We start from the raw sequence: 20,067 nt of genomic DNA, 5'->3' as shown, positions 1-20,067 counted from the left end.
TCTTTTGTTGTGTATGGAAGATTGTTTTCCGTTTTTGACTTAACAGACTTTCTGGATAGACTTGGAAAATACAAAATGCTGTAGTAGTCTATGACATAGTATAATACACTTACACACTTTAGCACACCAGGACACTACAAGCATGTTAGGAAGTACTTGCTTCCTGCAACAATTTAGTTATCCTTTAGAACAAAATCATGTTCCTCTATACCTAGACAAGTATAATCTGAAATCCTTAGCATCGGTCTAATTTTGCATGCTCTTGTGTTTCAATTTGTTTTTCAAGTATAATGAATAAGAAGGACAAACATACCTGTGGGTCTGGTAGTAAACATGAAAAAGAAGTATGTTGTTTGTTATTTATTTTTACCAGTACAGTATTTTGGTTATAAAAATAGAGTATAATTTATATAACAGGTTTTCTGTTTATAGGTAGGTTGGTTGAAGATCTCTTCTGATTATGATTTCTGTTAAGAAAAACAATAAAATGCTTAACTACAAAAAAAATCTCAGGTGTTCTGACATTTAATTGTGGAAATAATTCAGACTAAAAAGAGGAATATTTCTTTCCCAAGTGAATAAATACATGGATTTACACATTCCCTTCCGCTTTGGTCTCCTTTTTGAAGGATATATACACGGTGCAATAATATTTTATTGATCCTAAAATTTTTCACATTGTGACGTCTCTGAATTAGGATGCATCTTACAATTGATGCCTTAACAGAATACAGAATATATAGAACGTATACTTTTCCTGTGGTTATTGATAGGTCTACTGTGTATTTTATGCTCTAAAGCCTGTAAGAGATTCATGTGAAACCATGGAAGCAAAATAAGGGTGTTTGTTTTTTTTTTTTTAACATTTATCCAACCATGTATATCCATTTGTATTTAGAAGGTTATTTACTGATTCTGCTATTGGGTGGGGATTATGCAATTTTGTTAAACAAGACATCCATAGATCATTGCAAAATATGAAGAAAGTGTACTCACTTGTTCTGTAGTTTTGTTTGTGCCTTTTGAATTCACAGCAGTTATAGCCTTGAAGTTATTTTGTTAGTTTTTTTACATTCACCCACTGGGGGATGGACTTTTTTGATAGGAATGTGTTTCTTCTTTTCTGTAGGAATAAAAACATAGAAATGCTATGTATCTCACTCAAGTTTGGATGGTTATTAGTGTGCATTAAAATTCTAAATTTCCCAAAGGATCCTCAACTGGAAAATTGTATAATCTGAGACTTGGTTGTGGGAAGGGACTGTAGAGAGCCATATATCTGATTACCAACACCATCTGTCCCTCTACATTTGGAGCCATTTTAACAATTATCTTCTCTGATCTCCTAGCAGAGAAATATGTATGCAAAAGGAAAAATCATGCAAGTAATTATTAAAATTCCTCAAATGCAAAGATTTCAGGAATACTTAGATATCTGCATTATTAATTTGCTTTAAGAATAAGACCAGAACAATTCATAGCAACTGTGGTTGCTAATGTTACTAAATAATATGCTAAAATATGGTCATTAAAAAAATAAGTCACCCTTGTCCCAGTTCAGCTTTGTTCAGTTTTGACTTGTAAGGCATTACAGACTCTCACTGCTACAGTGCATGGTAATTATTTTGCTAACAAGTGCTCGATAGGTCATTTAAAGGTCAAATATTTTGATTAATTTGGGTCAGTTGATAAATTTAATTACATTGTTATGTATTTGTCTAAAACTGTTGGTTTGCAAGATTTGGCTGCACATTGGATCCCACTGGAGAGAGGTCTAAAAACATGCCCCACCCACAGAGACTCAGAACTGGTCTAAGGGTGCAGGCTTAGCGGGAGGATTTTTAAAACCTCTTCTAGGTGATGCTAATGCTTGAGAAATAGGGTCTAAATTCTTCCTAGTTCAGGTTTTAGTTTTTTCAAAAGACATTTTGACAATTTTTTGGCAAATGATTTTTAAAAATTATTTCTTAAATTTTGATTCTGCTTTAATAATGTTTCTTTTCCAGAATTAAATGATCAAAATATAACCAACAGTGTATACAAATTTGATACTTCTTCTAAAATATCCTTTGACGTAAACAGTCTTCTGTAGCACATATATCAAGTGAAAATGCTTTGTTAATATACAAATTATTTATCCATAACCTAAGTTACAATACATGGTATAAAACTCGGGGACTTTTAGAATTTTAAGATAAAATTATTTTTAATACTTCTTAAAAAGTAATCTGTACTCAGTTACTGTTTTATTTAGGACTACACACTAAGAATTGTTTGCCTTTTTTTTTTTTTTTTTTTTTTTTTGCAAGAAGGACTGTTAAGGCAAAAAGTAAAGATCTTGGTTTTCAAGATGAAGTCTGACATTTGAAGTTCTAAGAAACCTATCCTCCCCATGTGCCAGTCGGTACCCCCAGAAGATACCCACTCAGCAGATAGCCATGCTATCGCTGTCCTTGGCCAGGGCATGTCTACTGCCCTTTCAAGGAAGACCTCTCTCTATTCCCAACACTTAAAAAGGTTTAGGGGTGCCTCTCTTTACCTTCTCATAGCCACTCACTAAAAGGAATCCCTTGTATTTAAATCAGCTCTTTGTTCTCACAATGTATGCAATTCGAGGCTCAGGGACTGGGTTTTATTCAACTTAGAACCTGCAGTATGTACTGTGGTGCCAGGCTCAAAAGTTGCTCCACGTGTTACTGAAGCTAGCCCACGTTCCTTGTCAGAGGCCCTGAGCTGTATGGCTGCAGTGACAGAGTATGTCCAGAAGAGGACAGGAGTGGGCTGTTGAGCTCAAGAGATCAAAGGCTCTTCTGGAAGTCCCCTCACCCAGAGAACTTTCAACGGGGAAAATCCAAAAGCCAGATTACAGGTGGCTCAGAGCTGGTCAAGTAATCCAAGGAGCCAGCCAAGGTTGACTATTACCTCTCACAGGAGAATGCTAGATTTCAAGAGATCTGATGGCATGCCTCATTTGGCTCTGATGCTCTATAACATAACTATCCATATTTTACAACCAGGGAAACTGGGGAGTAGAAGCAGCAGCGCCGAGATCTGAGCCCAGGTCCACCTACCTTCAAACCCTACACAGTGCCCATGCTCCAGGAGCAGAAATAGTGGAGTGAGGGAAGCCAGAAACCTTCCTTGTGATCTCAGCTCCATTTCTCAGTCCTCCAGAGAGGCTTCTCCGCTTTTCCTTAACTAGGTCAAGTCTCTTTCCTGTTAGGTTCTCTCATAGTTCTATGTTCCACCTGTAGAATCCCTATGACAAGGAATTTTACATAGCTTTGTGTAGTGACCAAGTCTCCCACTATACCAGGGCTGGCATAATGACAGCCTGAGGACTTCTCTGACCTACAGACTCTGCAAATGGCCCAGAATTCATAACATCATCAATGACCACTAACTTCCCTACTTTTTGAGCCCTCTAACTTTGGAGCCGCCAAAGACACTTACTAATGGATCACAGAGGGAGTCCTGCTCCTGGTTAGCTGCCCACAACCTCCCATCAGAGCATACCTGAGGCCTTTCCTTTCACAGTAAACCTTTCCCATCCCCCTCCCCGCAGAAGCGAGTGATGGTGACGCTCCTGCCCTTGCCATACCAAGCTGTATGCCTCGGCTTGTTTGCACTTAGCTGGTCTTTATTTCCATACTGCAATTTTCTACTTTCCATATAGTTATCAATAAGACAGTCCTCAAAGTATGTGAAAAAAGGGGGATGTGGTGGGCCTAGCTTTTCGAGATCATCTATTTAAATCTGTTCCAACATAAAATTCCATCAGGGGCAGCCCGGGTGGCTCAGCGGTTTAGTGCTGCCTTCAGTCCAGGCCTGGTCCTGGAGTCCTGGGATCGAGTCCCACATTGGGCTCCCTGCGTGGAGCCTGTCTCTGCCTCGCCTCGCCTCTCCTCTTCTCTCTCTCTCTCTCTCTCTCTCTCTCTCCTCTCTCATTCTGTGTCTATGAATAAATAAAATCTTAAAATTCCATCAGGTTTCAGACAAAAATGGAAGACTCGCTCATGTGGAAAATAGTGCAATTGACAGTTCGAGTTGACAGTTGCTGCGGATGGCCTGACTTACCAAAGACAATTCTGCAGTGACCAGGGCTGTCCAGGGACCGACTATGCACTTACACATAATAAGTGTCACCAGGCTTGAGCAGGACCACAAAAACAGCTTTTTTGGCTGATAAAGTTTACTCACAAAAGTCTTCACTGGTCATGAAAACATTACTTCTTTTGTCAAGCAGTGCTCTCAGAACATTGCTTTGACCAAATACTGGAATGTTTTCAGTCCTAACACTTTCAATTTCATTTCACATTCTACAACTCACCTTTAAAATTGATTATCTAATGGTGACATTCTTTTCAATGAAAATGTAATAACCCTGCTAGGTTATATTATTTTCATTTATCACTCTGTCTCTCCTCTACACTTCATTGTCCCTTCCTTCTCAGCCGTTTCTACCTCCATCATCCCGTCTTCCCCAGGGATTCCTGGTTAGCTGCCCACAACCTGGGACCTCTGGGCTGTATCTGTGCAAGAATTGATGTCCTCTTCCCACTACAGCCAAAATCTGGATGGAATTCTGTGGCCCTCATGTCTAACATGACATTTAAGTAAAAATTGAGGATGAAGTTGATAACCCTCTGAAGAAACTGGACCGCTCATGAGGCAATCATGTCATAAAGGATGTGTTATATTACAGAAGCCCCAGAAGGCATCACTATCACTAGATTTTCAGAGAAGGCAATAGTACCTGGGGTTTTGTTGGTTGATTGGTTTAGAAGAGTGAGCATGTGCATGTGAGCAGTGGGGGTGTAGAGAGGGGAAAGGGAGAATCCCAAGGAGGCTCCATGCCCAGTGTGGAGCTCCACAACCTGGAGACCACGACCTGAGCTGAAATCAAAAGTCTGATGCCCAACCAACTGAGCCACCCAGGAATCCCAATAGTTCCTGTTTTTAGTACTAAACTAAGCTCAAGAAGAAAAGGTAAAATTATGTTCCAAATCTTTTAAGAAGATGAGGAAGTGCATAAAAGGCTTTAAAAAGACTTCTTTGGAAAATGTGCAAAATAACAGTTTCAAAAAAACCACAAAGAAATTAAGATTTGGTTATTTAGGAAACTCATGTTGGTGGAAGGGAGAGTTGTCCAACACTGCTGCATTACCACATTCAACCCCACAAATGAGAATTAGTGTTTAGGTGAATGCAACATTAATTGGGGATGGATTATTGGAGATGATAAAGTTATTTGGTTAGCTTTTTTTAAAATGCTTTTTTTGATATTACTGGTTACAGTAAAATAACAAGAGGTCCTTTGTTACTCAGAGCTTTTGAGATGTTACTTACTAAGGAGGTCCACTTTCAATTCCTGTTCCATAAGAGAACGCAGCTCTTCAAGATTCCCTTGTAGCCAAATGCTGATACGTTCAATGTTTTCATCTCTTTCGTTTAGCTTCTCTGTTAGGTTTTTTATTTCTTGCAAAGTCTCACCACCACTGTTTACCAATTCCTTTAAAAAAATAAAATTTTGGAGTGTGTGAATATAAATTCCAACCAGAAAAATAAAAACATTCTGAGTGAATCGTGTCCAAGACAAAAATATATATGCAAAATTGGCATTATTCATGCAAAATAAGTATACATAGCACATTCACAAAGTTCTATAGAAGATCTCAGAAAAGTAGATTAGCAAATGAGACAATTTAACGGAATCCTCACTGCACTCTTATAACTGGGTAGGATGGTGGTGGTGGTGATGGTGGCATAAAAGCCAGTTCACCTTCAGAGCAGCCCAGAATTGCAGAGCATATTCAGCATGGCTTACAGTTTAAGAGAAAGAACTTTGGAACCAGGCTGGATCTGAGTTTTCAATCGCCATAAGTTCATTAACTGTTTGGTCTTGGGCAAAGTTATTTAAACTCTGAGCCTCGGTAGCTTCATCTGAAAAATGTTAAACAGGCTAAGCAAGGATCCTGGGTGTACTTTAAATACTTAGAAAGTGGGCAAGCCAGGATTTCAACCCCAGCCTACCAACCAGCCTTTATAGCAGAGAGAGGTGGAGAGGCAGCAGGGCTGGTAAAACCTGGAGGACAGATGGACTTCAAACCTGACAACTTTGTCCTACAATAGTTCGTGTTCAATTTGTATTTGCAGGGGGAGGGAGGGTCATTCCCTTTAACCAAATTGGTAAAGTAGGAAGACAATTTCCCAAAGGATTAAGATTTCATAGTGACATTTGGCACCCCTAAAAATAAGACAACAGCCCCAAATGGAGTCACATATGCTAGGCCTCACATTACCAAACTGAGAATTAATTTAACTACAGTTTTGGCTTTCTTGGAAATGGAATCTTACACCAGCCAATCAGGAATCACCTAAATAGCACATTAGGTAATCTGCCTAATGGGCCCCTGCCATCCCCTAAAGGAAAGTAATCCTGCAATAACCAATCTGCTTTTTTTGCTTATTAGTATAGCTTCTCTGTTCCTGCTCCCTTCTGCCTATATAAGTCTTCTGTTTTGTATAGCTCTTCAGAGCACCTTTTCACCTGCTAGCTTGGTTGCTGCTGGATTCATGAATTATTGAATAAAGTCAGTAAAATATTTTAAAAATCACTCAGTTGAATTTTTTTTAACAACACAAAGCATACATTTTAAGATATGATCATAGTAGGACTGTCACTCTCCCTCAGTCCTGACCTCCTACCTTAAGCAGGCACATGTGTACACACACACACACACACGCAACTTATTAGGTAGGTGAATATTTTTTAGAAATATATTCATAGAGGCAGCACGCTTACCTTAACTGTAGTCTGAAATTCAGCCCACAAATCCAAATACTGTGCTACAATAAAGATTTTTAAAATGCAAAGGTTACAGAAATAATGTGAAAATTTTTATAAAAAAAAAACACTGGTTTTCCAAAATTATATTTATCTAAACATTTCTACTTCCAAAATGACAGAATAACTGGATCAGACTTGCCCTCCCACTCTAAACAAGGAGAAAAAATATTAAATATATTGGTCATTATTTTTTAAGTAGGCTTCATGCCCCATATGGGGCTTGAACTAACACCCTGAGATCACAAGTCACATGTTCTACTGACTGAGCCAGCCAGGTGCCCTGAACATATCTGTTTTAATATCCAGTTTGCAGACACTGGAGAATGGGCAGCACAGGACTGTGATACCTAAAAGAAGGGGGGCAAATGAGGCAAGCCTTATGATCACTCAGCTTTCTGCTGGGGGCACTTTCCAGACCTAAGTGCAAGTAGAACAAGGCAGGCTGTTCACAGATGAAAAAAAATCTGTACAAAGATTAGCAAATTGAATTCAGCAATATATAAAAACAATAATAGGTTTCGAACAAGCAGGTTTTCTCTGAGATTGGCTTAACATTCAAAAATGAATCAGTGCAATTTATCATCCTAACAGCATAAAGGAGAAACACCATGTGAGCATCCTGAGGTCTCACAGGCACTGCACACCTTCATGACCAACAGCTCTAGGAAGTACCTTGGATGCCCAAGCCCGAGTGCCCCTGCTGGGCACCACTTTGTCACACATCATTACTGGGGAAATTAAGTACATCTGTGCAACTACATTAGGTGACAGCACCTGCAATTTTGCATCTGTTTTCCTCCACATTTTGCCCCACGCACCTTTTCCTTTTGCTGGTTTTATTCCATATCCTTCACAGTCATGGACAATAACCATAAAAACTTGAGCCTACTGAATCCTAGCTAATCATTGAGCCTATGGTCTTGAGGGCCCCTAATACAACACGTAAAAGCTGCAAAATCTTGCTGAGAAAAACAAGTTCTAAATAAATGGAGCTATATACTGTGTTCTTGGATTGGAAGACTTAATATTGTTAAGATGTCAATTCTCAAATTGATTGACAGATTCAACACAAACCCAGTTAAGACCCCAGCAGGTGAGTGCAATTATAGATTAATAAGCTGGTTCTAAAAATTAGATGAAAATCAAAAGAACTTATAATCAGCAAAATAATTCTGAGAGAGGAGCACAAGTGTGGAGAATTTACATTACCTGATTTCCAGGCTAACTGTGAAATTACAGTAACCAGGACAGTGTGGTATTAGTGTAAAATTAGAATAAGAAACACATAAAATTGATTTTTGAAAAAGTCATTGGGATAGTACAATGCTAAAAATGGTACTAGAACAATTGGATATATGTAAGAGAAAACATGAAATTCAACTCTTACCTCATACTATTTGAAAATGTGACCTTGAATTGGAGATCTAGACATAAAAACTAAAACTAAAAACTCAAAGAAAACATAGGAGAATATCTTTGAGAACATGGCTTAGGGAAAAAAGTCCTCAGGACACACAAAGGACTGCCCTGAAAAAATGAAAGAGATAAAGCAGACTTTATCCACATGGAAAACTTCTGCTTTTTTCAGGACAATATTAAGAAAATGAGAAGTCAAGCCTCATATTGAAAAAGGACTCATTTCCAGAATACACAGAGACTTTAACTCAACAACACAAACAACACAAAGTAATGAGCGAAAGATTTGAACAGAAATACAGCAGAGTATATTTTCTGGAGATGGCCCCACAATATATTCCATTCCACATGCTCTTCCCATAACGTGATGCTGACACCCCTCCCACTAGTGGTGGTGTATCTGTGTCCCCCTCCACCTTGTACCTGGGATGCTAGCTTTTGAATACAGCAGGCCAAGCAACTACATGGAGACTCTGGCTGACAGGTAACAGTGACACCAGACACAATGAATGAGCGGATTGTCTTCAGATGATTCCAGTTCCCAGCTGCTGAATTACCCTCAGCTGTCAAGTTACCCCAGCTGATATCACGTAGAGCAGACATAAGTAGTCTCCACCAGAGTCTGACCAAATTACCAATTTAGGAGCAAAGCAAATGATCTATAATATTTGTTATGCCACAATACATAATTGGTTCAAGATACTTCACAAAGGATGGTATACAAGTGGCCAAGAAGCACATGAAAAAATACTCAACAACATCAGTCACCAGAGAAATGCAAATAAAAACCACAATGAAATCCCATTATGTTAACAATTTTAAGTGTTTTGACAATTTTATGTTTTTTATTTTTTAAAGATTTTATTTATTTATTCATGAGAGACACAGAAAGAGAGACAGAGGCAGAGGGAGAAGCAGGCTCCCTTCAGGGAACTTGATGCAAGACTCGATTCCAGAACCCTGGAATCATGATCTGAGCCAAAGGCAGACACTCAACAACTGAGCCACCCCCAGTGCTCCCTGTTTTGGCAATTTATTTTTTTATTTTTATTTATTTTTTTAAAGATTTTATTTATTTATTCGTGAGATACACAGAGAGAAAGAGAGGCAGAGACACAGGCAGAGGGAGAAGCAGGCTCCATGCAGGGAGCCTGACGTGGGGCTCTATCCCGGGTCTCCAGGATCAGGCCCTGGGCTGAAGGCCACGCTAAACCGCCGCGCCAGTGGGGCTGCCCCTGTTTTGGCAATTTTAAATGCTGGTGTGAATGTGGCGTACCTCAGTGCCAGTGGGATGATGAATTTGCACAACTACTCTGGCAAACTATTTTGGCAGTTTCTTATAAAGTTAAACATACACTAACCATATACCCCAGCAATTCCACTCCTCAGTATTTACGCAATAGAAATGAAAACAAATATTCACAAAAACACATGTAAGCAAAAAGTAACCAAAAAAAATGGAAACAATTCAAATGTCCTTCAAATGGTGAATAAACAAAATACGATATGTCTATATAATGGAATATTAATATACAGCTATAGAAAGGGGCAAAACAATAATAAATACAACAGCATGAATGGATCTAAAAAAATTTGCTCAGTACAAGAAGCCAAATAGAAAAGTGTGTGTATTATTCCATCATTCCATTTTTATCTAATCCTTAGTGACAGAAGCAGAGCAGGGGCACCTGGGTGACTCAGTCGGTTAAGCTTCCACTCTTGGTTTCAGCTCAGGCTATGATCTCAGGGTTGTGAGATCAAGCCCCACATTGGGCTCCATGCTCAGCATGGAGTCTGCTTGAGATTCTTTCTCCCTCTTCCTTCCTTCCCCTTGTCTCCTCCCCCTACTCTTACACTCTCCCCGATAGATAGACACATAGATAGATAGATAGATAGATAGATAGATAGATAGATAGATAGATAGAGAAAAAAAAGAAAATGAATTCTAAAAAAGAAAGGAAGTGGGGGATCCCTGGGTGGCTCAGTGGTTGAGCATCTGCCTTTGGCCCAGGGCATGATCCTGGAGTCCTGGGATCGAGTCCCACACTGGGTTCCCTGCGTGGGCCCTGCTTCTCCCTCTCCCTCTCCCTCTGCCTATGTCTCTGCCTCTCTCTCTCTCTCTCTCTCTCTCTCATGAATAAATAAATAAAATCTTAAAAAAGAAAAAGAAAGGAAGCAGATCAATGGTTTCCAGGCAGTGGAGGTAGGGTAGGAAATCAACTAAAAAGGTACACAAGGGAAATTATTCAGGGAAAAAATGTTCTCTATCTTGCTTGAAGTGGCAGTGGTTACAGTGGTATGTACATTTATCAAAACTCATTGAGCTTAAGATGGGTTCATTTTATCATATGCAAGTCAGTAAAATTTATTTAAACAAAAAGATTTTTTTATATGTACAGATCACTCATGACACATTACTTACTCTGATGAGTTGTCAATTGACAAGACAGGTCACCTGACGTGGACTTGAGATCTTCTTCTCTCTTTTTATATTGCTCTATCTTTTTCTTCATGTATGCAATATACTGGAAACAAAAAGCATGTGATTGCTTCAACCAGTTTAGTTGCCATAGATTAATTATGCATGCAGTCATTTGGCACACACTGACTGATTCTTCTCTGTACCACTGACTGCTCTCACTACAAGGCTAACAGTGGTGAGCAGGGCCCTTGTCAAGCTTACATTCTAGTGAAGGTGATAAAGGATCAAACTTCCCAGTAAATATTTAAGGACCCAATTAAACATGGCATTCTGAATATAATATGCCACAAAAGAAATTAAAAGATATTCTGCCTAAATGCATTGTGCCCACACGCAAAAAAACTGTTCTATATGCAAAACATGTGTGCAGTAAATGTGGCAAGACAGCAATGCTTCCAGACTGGAGGAATTCGGCATAAGACCTCCAAGAGAGGATTCATCGAGTCTGGAGACCCCACAGAATTGTTCATCCTATTCAGATGTTTCACTGGGTTAGGTGATGGTGGTAGAAGTGGTTTAGGTATTAAAGTCATTGCTTTCGGGATCCCTGGGTGGCGCAGCGGTTTGGCGCCTGCCTTTGGCCCAGGGCGCGATCCTGGAGACCCCGGATCGAATCCCACGTCAGGCTCCCGGTGCATGGAGCCTGCTTCTCCCTCTGCCTGTGTCTCTGCCTCTCTCTCTTTCTCTCTGTGACTATCATAAATAAATAAAAATTTAAAAAAAAAAAATAAAGTCATTGCTTTCTGTTCTGACCACCCAATGTTCAGGAATGCTAAAGTCTCTGGGAACAATGAAAGCATGGGCTTTGATATAAACTTGGCACTGGCCCAGTTTCAAACTTGGCACTGGCCCAGTTTCAAGAGAGAAACAGTCAGATACCAAAAATTACTGATAAAAATAAATCTTAGAAATTGCATCTAGGGGGCACCTAGGTGGCTCAGTGGTTGAGCATCTGCCTTTGGTTCAGGTCGTGATCCTGGGGTCCTGGGATCGAGTCCTGGTTGGGCTCCCTGCAGGGAGTCTTCTTCTTCTGCCTATATCTCTGCCTCTCTCTGTGTGTCTCTCATGAATAAATAAATAAAATCTTTAAAAAAAAAAGAAATTGCATCTAGTACCACAGGAGACATAGAACTGTTAATAAGTATGTTATAGGGTCTGCTCATGCAGCCTTGATCTTGTGTCAGTCTGTATGGCTTATTGGCTGGTTTTGAGGTAACCAGCATGAAAACTCCTATAAATAAGTCAAGTCCAAGTCATCTTTCCTGCCCCTCTTTGAATGTGGATCACTGTAGGTTTGCCTGGTTCAGCTGGTTTCCCATACTCTCAAATGTGTACACATAATGAATTGTAATGTATCTATTCATTCACTCATTTCCTCAGCTAGATGATGAGCTTCCTAAGGACTGGGGGCAATGTCTTAGTCATCTATGTATTCACTGCACCTTTCCCAAGCCTCAGGACTCAGTGGGTGCTTAACATGCCTGCTGAGAGAAGGGATGTAATCAGCAGAACAGAGTAATGAGGGAATAAGATAATAGCACAGGGTCATTCAGGACCTAGTAGATGGACATAAATTAGAAAAGAGAACTTTTAGAATTAGGTTTTCATATACCCATTTGCTTATCCATTACCAAAGTAGCAATAAAAATTCTAAGTATTTTAATACATAGTCTATATTATCTTGATAGGAAGACAAAACTGTGGAATATTTCCATGGATAGATGAAGTGCTTATTAAGACTGTTTCAAGGGCTAGAAGGATGAAGATGTATTACATGTGTGCCGGTTAGTGATGCTGGTACCTGAGCTCTGGAGCACATTTACCTTTTCAAAGTACATTAGCACTTCTTATGCCATTTTAATTCTACTGAAACACATGACATTGGTGGATAAACATTGCCATTTGACTTACAAAAAAGAGTACCTAGGCTGGTAAAAGGATTTTTCCCTTAGAGTCTTATTGCCGTGAGACTCTTTTTATTTTTCTAGCTATTAAAAATTATTTTAAAAATGTAGAGCCTTAGTTTCCTCATCTCTAAAAGGGACATAATATATTATCCACATTAAAGGTTACTGTAAGCATCAGATGGGACCAAATCCCTTTTCCACATGAGCCATTAGGCAAAACGCTAGGGACACAATGATAGAGAACCTTTTTCAAGGTCACTCATTGTGGTTTATTGAAAAAACAAAGATACAATCAAACAGACAAAACAGAAATTTTTTAAATGGGCAAAAAAACTTGAGCAGGTACTTCACAAAGAGGCCATCAACAAATGAATAGATGCTTCATTGATTATCAGGAAAATGCAAATTAAAACCATGATGGCTCAGGATGTACTATATGTCAGCTAATTAAATTTAAATTTAAAAAAGGAAAGAAGTTGGCAAATTGAATTTAAATTAAAAAAGAAAAAAAGAAAAAACACAACAGGACACCATTATACACTCTCCAGAGTGGTTAAGTGGAAAAAAAACAACAACAAAAACAAAGTTTGGTGAGAATGTGGAACCAGTGGTGTTCTCACATACCATGCTGGGAGTGGCAATTTCTGTAACTGCTTTGGCAGACGGCACTGCGCACTAGTGGATGGTCCACATCCTTATGGCTCTGCCATTCCACTTGAGGGGTAGACCCAAGAGAAATATGTACATGTGTTCCTCAAAAACACAGGTACTAGACTGTTCATGGCAATACTATTAGTAATAATCCCAGTTAGAAACTCTCTAAACTCCCATCAATAGAACATATAAATTGTAGTATAGTCATACACTTGAACCACTTGAATACTATACAGCACTAGGCTGAACAAGCCATAACTGCATTCAATATAATAAAGATGTACCTTGCAAACAAAGTATTGAGCAAGAGCGCATATTGTATCATTCCATACTTAAAAGGTTCAGAAACATAAAAAACTTGTCTTTGGTGTCAGAAGCCAAGATACTGTTACTTTACCTTGCGGGGAAGTTAGTGACAAGAAATGACAAAGAAGGGCAGCTCCAATGGCTCAGAGGTTTAGCGCCGCCTGTAGCCCAGGGCCTGATCCTGGAGACCCGGGATTGAGTCCCACATCGGGCTCCCTGCAAGGAGCCTGCTTCTCCCTCTGCCTGTGTCTCTGCCTCTCTCTGTGTGTGTCTCTCATGAATAAATAAATAAAAATCTTAAAAAAAAAAAAGAAAGGACAAAGAAGGTATCTAGACATGGTTAATACTTTGTTTCTTAATCTGGGTGCTGGTTACCCATGTCTGTTTATCATTTGTTTCACCTGTGATTTGTGCACTGTTTTATATATACTTTAGTCTTGCTATAATCTTTTCTCTTATAACTAGTATAGATCTAGGCAATCAATCAAAATCATCATGCAAAGTGAAGTGCTCTTGAACTTACTTCTCTTAATCTTTCATTTTCCAGGAGCAAAGCATCTACTTTTAAGTCATGCACATAGATTTCATTTTCTAAGTTCTTTAGAGTTTCGTAATGACTTTTAATCTTCTGGCTTTCTTGATCTCGTAAGTGTTTGAGTTCTTGCTTCACTTTTTCCTGCTCAAACATAAAATCCACAATTATCTCAGAGTTAAATAAGCAGGGCACCAGTGTATTAGGTTGCCTGAACCACATTCAGAGAGGGGTTATTTTGAATTTCTGAATCATCATCAGAGGCTATGTATACCTTCCCTTAGGAAAACTTGATATTTAAAACTCTAGAGTTGATTTGCTTCTGGGAAGATGGTAGAGTAGGAGGCTCCTGAGCTCATCTCAACCCATGGACACACTGAGATAACAGCCATATCTGCATAACTATCTTTGAAAGTGACCCAAGGACTAGCAGAACAGGCTTTCACAGAGAGGTGGCCACATTGAAAAGGGTAGGAATGGCAGAGACATGGTTAGGAACCTAAGTCCCAACAAAACTAACCCACAAACAGTAGATACACCACAAGAAGCCAGAAAATCAGACCTCAAGCCAAGCACCCCAGTCATGAGGGACCCACACTGACAAGAAAAGGCTCCATAACATTTAACTTTGAAAACCAGTGGGGCTTAACTTCATGAGTCTGTAAAATCAGCAGGGCTTAATTCTGGTACTTTAAAAATCAGTAGACTTAGCTCTAGGAGAGCTGGAGGATAAGAGGAAACTGAGTCCTCACCCTTAAGGTGCCAGCATAACAAATAACCCTGCTGAGACACAGCATAGAAGCAGCTGTTTGAAAGCACCCGGAGTATACAGGAAGATTTATTTACTAATCTCAGAATGTATGTTGGAGGGATCCTTAGGAGACCATCATAGAACAAAAGTGTCGTGGTTGCCATTTCTCTTCCTCCCTGCTTAGCCCCAACCTAGTTGGCCAGACACTTGCAGGAAACAGCATGAATGCTTTCCACCTATCTTGTTGACAACTAGTGCCCTGCCCCTGCATTCCCCTGCAGACAGGCACACTCCAACCTGCCATGCACCAAAGGCATCCTTCCAAAGTGACTCCTACCCTGGGGAGAGGAAGATATCCCACATGCCAGTGTGTCCCCAGTCCCAGCAGCTGAACCTTATGGCTGGCAGCCCAATGAGAGTACCCAGCTGAGCACTGAGCCAGCAGCCCCCACATACTGACTAGAGACAGACATCTGGTCTGAGTGCAGGCCCTGCCCACCAACAAAGCCTCTCAGGGGACAAGGAAAGGACAGTGCCCTATGACTCTGTGCAACTATAGTCCCAGCAGATGGGATGAGAGGAGGCATTTGATTTGAATGCTGATATCACCTAACTACAAGCCCTCAGCAGCCCTACAATGTCCCTTTAACAGCACAAGGACCAAACCCTGCCTAGTGCACATAAAGCAGGCAAAGAGGGCCACTGCAACTGACTTGACTATAGGTAAAGTGTGATTCAGCCACAACAGTGGTGTGCACACAACCCACAAAGGCGATGCCACTGAAGTGCCTGGATCTCGTAAACAGGGAGCATTGCACCACAGGCCACTACAGGACCTCTTCTAATAAGGCCAGTGCTTACTTTCAAGATCAGGGGATGTAGCTGACTTTTCTAATACATAGAAAAAAAAGCCAGAGTTACATGAAAATGAGGACACAGAGAAATAAAGGCCAAATGAAAAAACAGGATAAAAACACAGCAGAAGAGCCAAATGAAACAAATATGCCTGATGAACAACTCAAAGTAAAGGTCATAAGGATACTCACCAGACTTGAGAAATGAGTGAAGGATCTCAGAACTTCAATAAAGAGATATGAAATATAAGAACTAGAGATGAAGAACTCAATAACTGCAATGAAAAATGCACTAGAGGAAATCAATAGCAGATTAGAGGATGCAGAAGAACAGATCAGTGATCTGGAAGACAAATGTAAAGGAAAGCAGCCATACTGAACAGCAAACAGAAAAAAATATAATAGAGAATGAGGATAGGTTAAGGACACTCAGTGATGTCATCAAGCATAACATACACATTGTAAGGATCCCAGAAGAGAGAGAGAAGGAGGCAGAAAATTTGAAGAAATAATAGCTGAAACCCTTTCCTAAACTGAGAAAGGAAAGAGACATCCAGACCCAGGAGGCAGAGAGAGCACCCAACAGAATTAATACAAGGAGTTCTACACATTGTAATTAAAATGACTGGGACCCCTGGGTGGCGCAGCGGTTTGGCGCCTGCCTTTGGCCCAGGGCGCGATCCTGGAGACCCCGGATCGAATCCCACGTCGGGCTCCCGGTGCATGGAGCCTGCTTCTCCCTCTGCCTGTGTCTCTGCCTCTCTCTCTCTCTCTCTGTGTGTGACTATCATAAATAAATAAAAAAATAAAATAAAATAAAATGACAAAAAGGAGTGAGAGAGAATTTTAAAAGCAGTAAAAGAAAACTGTATATACTAGGCAAACCCCATAAGCCTATTAGCTGATTTTTCAGCAGAAACTTTACAACCCAGAAGAGTGGCATGACATATTCAAAGTGCTGAAAGAAAAAACAACCTGCAACCAAGAATACTCTAGTCAGCAAGACTATTATTCAGAATTGAAAGAGAGATAAAGAGTTTCTCAAAGTTAAAGGAAGTTCATGATTACTAAACCAGCCTTCAAAGAAATGTTAAAGGGAATTCTTTAAGTGGAAAAAAAAAAGCCATAATCAAGAATAAGACAACTAAAGGGTGTCTGAGTGGCTCAGTGGTTGAGCATCTGCATTTGGCTCAAGTCATGATCGCAGAGTCCTGGGACTGAGTCCCACATTGGGCTCACCATGAAGAGCCTGCTTCTCCCTCTGCCTGTGTCTCTGCCTCTCTGTGTCTCTCATGAATGAATAAATAAAATCTTTTTTTAAAAAGAGTAAGAAAACTATGAAAGGAAAAAAAAATTCACAAGTAGATGCAAATATACAGTAAAAGTAGATTAATCAGTTATAAAACTGGTTTGGAGATAAAGCACAAAAGGAGTAAAACAATTATATCTATAAAAATCAGCTAAAGGATACACAAAATTTTAAAAAATGTAAAGTATGACATCATATACATAAATATGGGGGGGTTAGTAAAAACTTAGTGCTTTTAGGGGTGCTGGAGTGGCTCAGTCCATTCAGCATCCAACTCTTTATTTTGGCTGATGTCATGATCTCAGGGCTGTGGGATCAAGCCCCATGTTGGGCTTCATGCTGGGCATGAAGTTTGCTCAAGAGATTTTCTCTCTCCCTTTCCACCCACCCTTCCCCCTCTTAAAAAAATAAATAAATAATGCTGGGAAAACTGCACACCTATATGTGAAAGAATGAAACTGGACCACTTTATTACCCTATACACAGAAATAAACTCAAAATGGATTAAAGACTTAAATTTGAGACTGGAAACCATAAAATTCCTAGATGAAAACATAGGCAGTAATTTCTTTGACACAAGTCATGAGCCATAAAAACATTTTTCTAGATATATCTCTTCAAGCAAGGGAAACAAAAGCAACAATCAACTATTGGGATATCAAAATAAAAAAGGTTTTGCACTGATGGAAACCATTAATGAAACCAAAGGCAACCTACTAAATGGGAGGAGATATTTGCAAATGATAAATCTGATAAGGGATTAATATCAAAAATATATATAAAGAACTTATACAACTCAACACCAAAAACCACCAAACAATCCAGTTAAAAAATGTACAGAGAACATGAAAAGACATTTTTTCCAAAGAAGACATACAGATGGGCCAACACACACACACATGAAAAATTCCTCAACATCACTAATCATCAGGAAAATGCAAATCAAAACCACAACAAGACATGGCACAATAGGAGAATCCTAAGCACACTTTGTTCCACAGATACATACAGAGAACACCCACATCAGGGCAAGTAACCCAGTAAACAACTTGAAAACTGGAAGAACAGACTTTCCACAGTTAAATGCAGACAGAAGGCCACATTGAAAAGGATAGGAAGGGCAGAGACCTGGTCAGGAGCCAAAATAATCTATAGGAGGGACACCACAGGCATAGAGAGGGGAAAGGATAAGACCCCCACCAGACACCCCAGGCCAGGGGACTCACATTGGGAAGATGAATTCCCACAACATTTGGCTTTGAAAATCAGATGGGCCGACTTAGTGAGTTCTTATAGTCAGTGGGGCTTAACACCTGGAACTTTAAAAATCAGAGGGTTGGGCCCTGGGATCGCTGGAGAGCAACAGAAAATAGAGTTCACACCCTTAAAGACAAGTCACCACAAACAGCTCCATTGAGATGTAGCAATTTAAAAAATGTCTGGGGTACACAGGAAGGAGATTTATTTACTATTCTCAGAGCAAGTCTGGTAGGGACGGGGATCTTTGGGAAGCTTCTCCAAGAACAAAGGAGCTGATGGGCACCATTTCCCTTCCCAGACCCTTAAACTAGATACAGAGATACCTTCAGAAGACAGTGAAGCCCAAACCCTCTATGCCTAGCTTGCTAATAGCACACCCTGCCCTAATGATCTTCCTCAAACCTCCTTTCTCCAAACTGGTGAGACCTTGCTGGCACTTTATCCCCCACCCCTGCATTCTTCTGCAGATCTGCCCTTGGCAGTTCTCCAGGACACGGATCCCCTCCTGCAGCAGACTAGCATACAATTTCCTAACAATGTGCACCCATTCACATTCTCTTGTAGACCTACCCTTCCTGGGAGTCCATCCAAAGCAATGCCACAAGCTTGGCAATGTGCAAGCAGCCCTGACAGGGGCCAGCACCATTCCATAACCATACACATTCATCTGATTTAGGTTCCAGCAGTGGGCTGGGGGCAGACATCTGGTCTGACTGTAGGCCCACTCAACAATGAAAGCTTCTCAGAGGACAACACAGGGATAGCACCTTGCAGTTCAGTGCTACCACAGCTCTGGCAAATGTCTAGTCTGACTCAGCTCAAGCCTAAGGTAACCCCAGACTGGTCCACTAACAGCACAAGTCCTGCCCACAACAGAGAGAGCCATTGTAGGGAGCTTGACTGAAGGCAAACAAGGAACCACCACAGAAGTAGGGAACGCACAACACATATAGGAGACACTCCTGAGGCACCAATCTCTGGTGAATAGGGGCTACTGCACTATAGGGCACTATAGGACCTCTTCTTCATAAGGTCACTACTTTTAATAACAGGAAACAGCAGATTTTCCTGACATATGGGAACAGACAGAGTTAGTCAAAACGAGGAGACAGATGAAAGAACAGGACAAAATCAGCAAGGGAGCTAAATGAGGTGGAAATAAGTAATAATATCAAAAAAAAAAGGAAATAAGTAATAGGCCTGATATGTAATTTAAAGTAATGGCATAAAGATACTCACTGGACTTGAGAAAAGAGTGGAGGACCTCAGTGAAACCCTTAGCAAAGAGATAGAAAATGTAAAAGAGAATCAGAGATGAAGGACTCAATAAATGAAATTAAAAATAATCAGTAAACCAGAGAAAGCAGAAGAAAATATCAGTGACCTGGAGGATGAAATAATGGAAATCAGTCAAGCTGAGCAAGAGAGAGAAAAAAGAGTAGTAAAAGGAAACTCAATGACACCATAAGTGTGATAATGCTCACATTATAGGGATCCCAGGAGAAGATAGAGAAAAGGGGGAAGAAAGTTTATTTGAAGATATAATAGCAGAAAACATTACTAATCTGGGGAAGGAAACAGACATGCAGATCCAGGATGCCACAGAGAACCTCCAACAAAATAAACCATGGAGGTCCACACCAAGACATGCAGTAATTAAAATGGCAAAATTTAGTGATAGAGAACTTTTAAAGTTGCAAGAGAAAGGAACAGTTACATACAAGGAAACCCCATAGACCTATCGAT

General features: G+C 40.0%; 1 protein-coding gene across 1 annotated transcript in view; it reads right to left on the bottom strand.

Annotated features, from left to right (window-relative positions):
• Nucleotides 1-142: 142 nt before the first annotated feature.
• The window catches only part of CCDC175 (coiled-coil domain containing 175), a 68,920-nt gene continuing 48,995 nt past the window's right edge, over nucleotides 143-20,067 (bottom strand). Inside the window, exons 16-20 of the mRNA XM_055303705.1 lie at nucleotides 14,139-14,291; nucleotides 10,689-10,791; nucleotides 6,806-6,849; nucleotides 5,350-5,512; nucleotides 143-1,123 (exon numbers count right to left, since the gene is read on the bottom strand). Of these exons, the coding sequence (XP_055159680.1) occupies nucleotides 1,038-1,123; nucleotides 5,350-5,512; nucleotides 6,806-6,849; nucleotides 10,689-10,791; nucleotides 14,139-14,291 (549 nt within the window). The 3' untranslated portion in view covers nucleotides 143-1,037. The remainder of the gene's footprint in view (nucleotides 1,124-5,349; nucleotides 5,513-6,805; nucleotides 6,850-10,688; nucleotides 10,792-14,138; nucleotides 14,292-20,067) is intronic.

This window comes from Nyctereutes procyonoides, unplaced genomic scaffold, assembly GCF_905146905.1.
Source record: "Nyctereutes procyonoides isolate TBG_1078 unplaced genomic scaffold, NYPRO_anot_genome, whole genome shotgun sequence".
Lineage (NCBI taxonomy): Eukaryota > Metazoa > Chordata > Mammalia > Carnivora > Canidae > Nyctereutes > Nyctereutes procyonoides.
The sequence above is the reverse complement of the archived record's forward strand: the minus strand, read 5'-3'. Positions and strand labels throughout refer to the sequence as shown.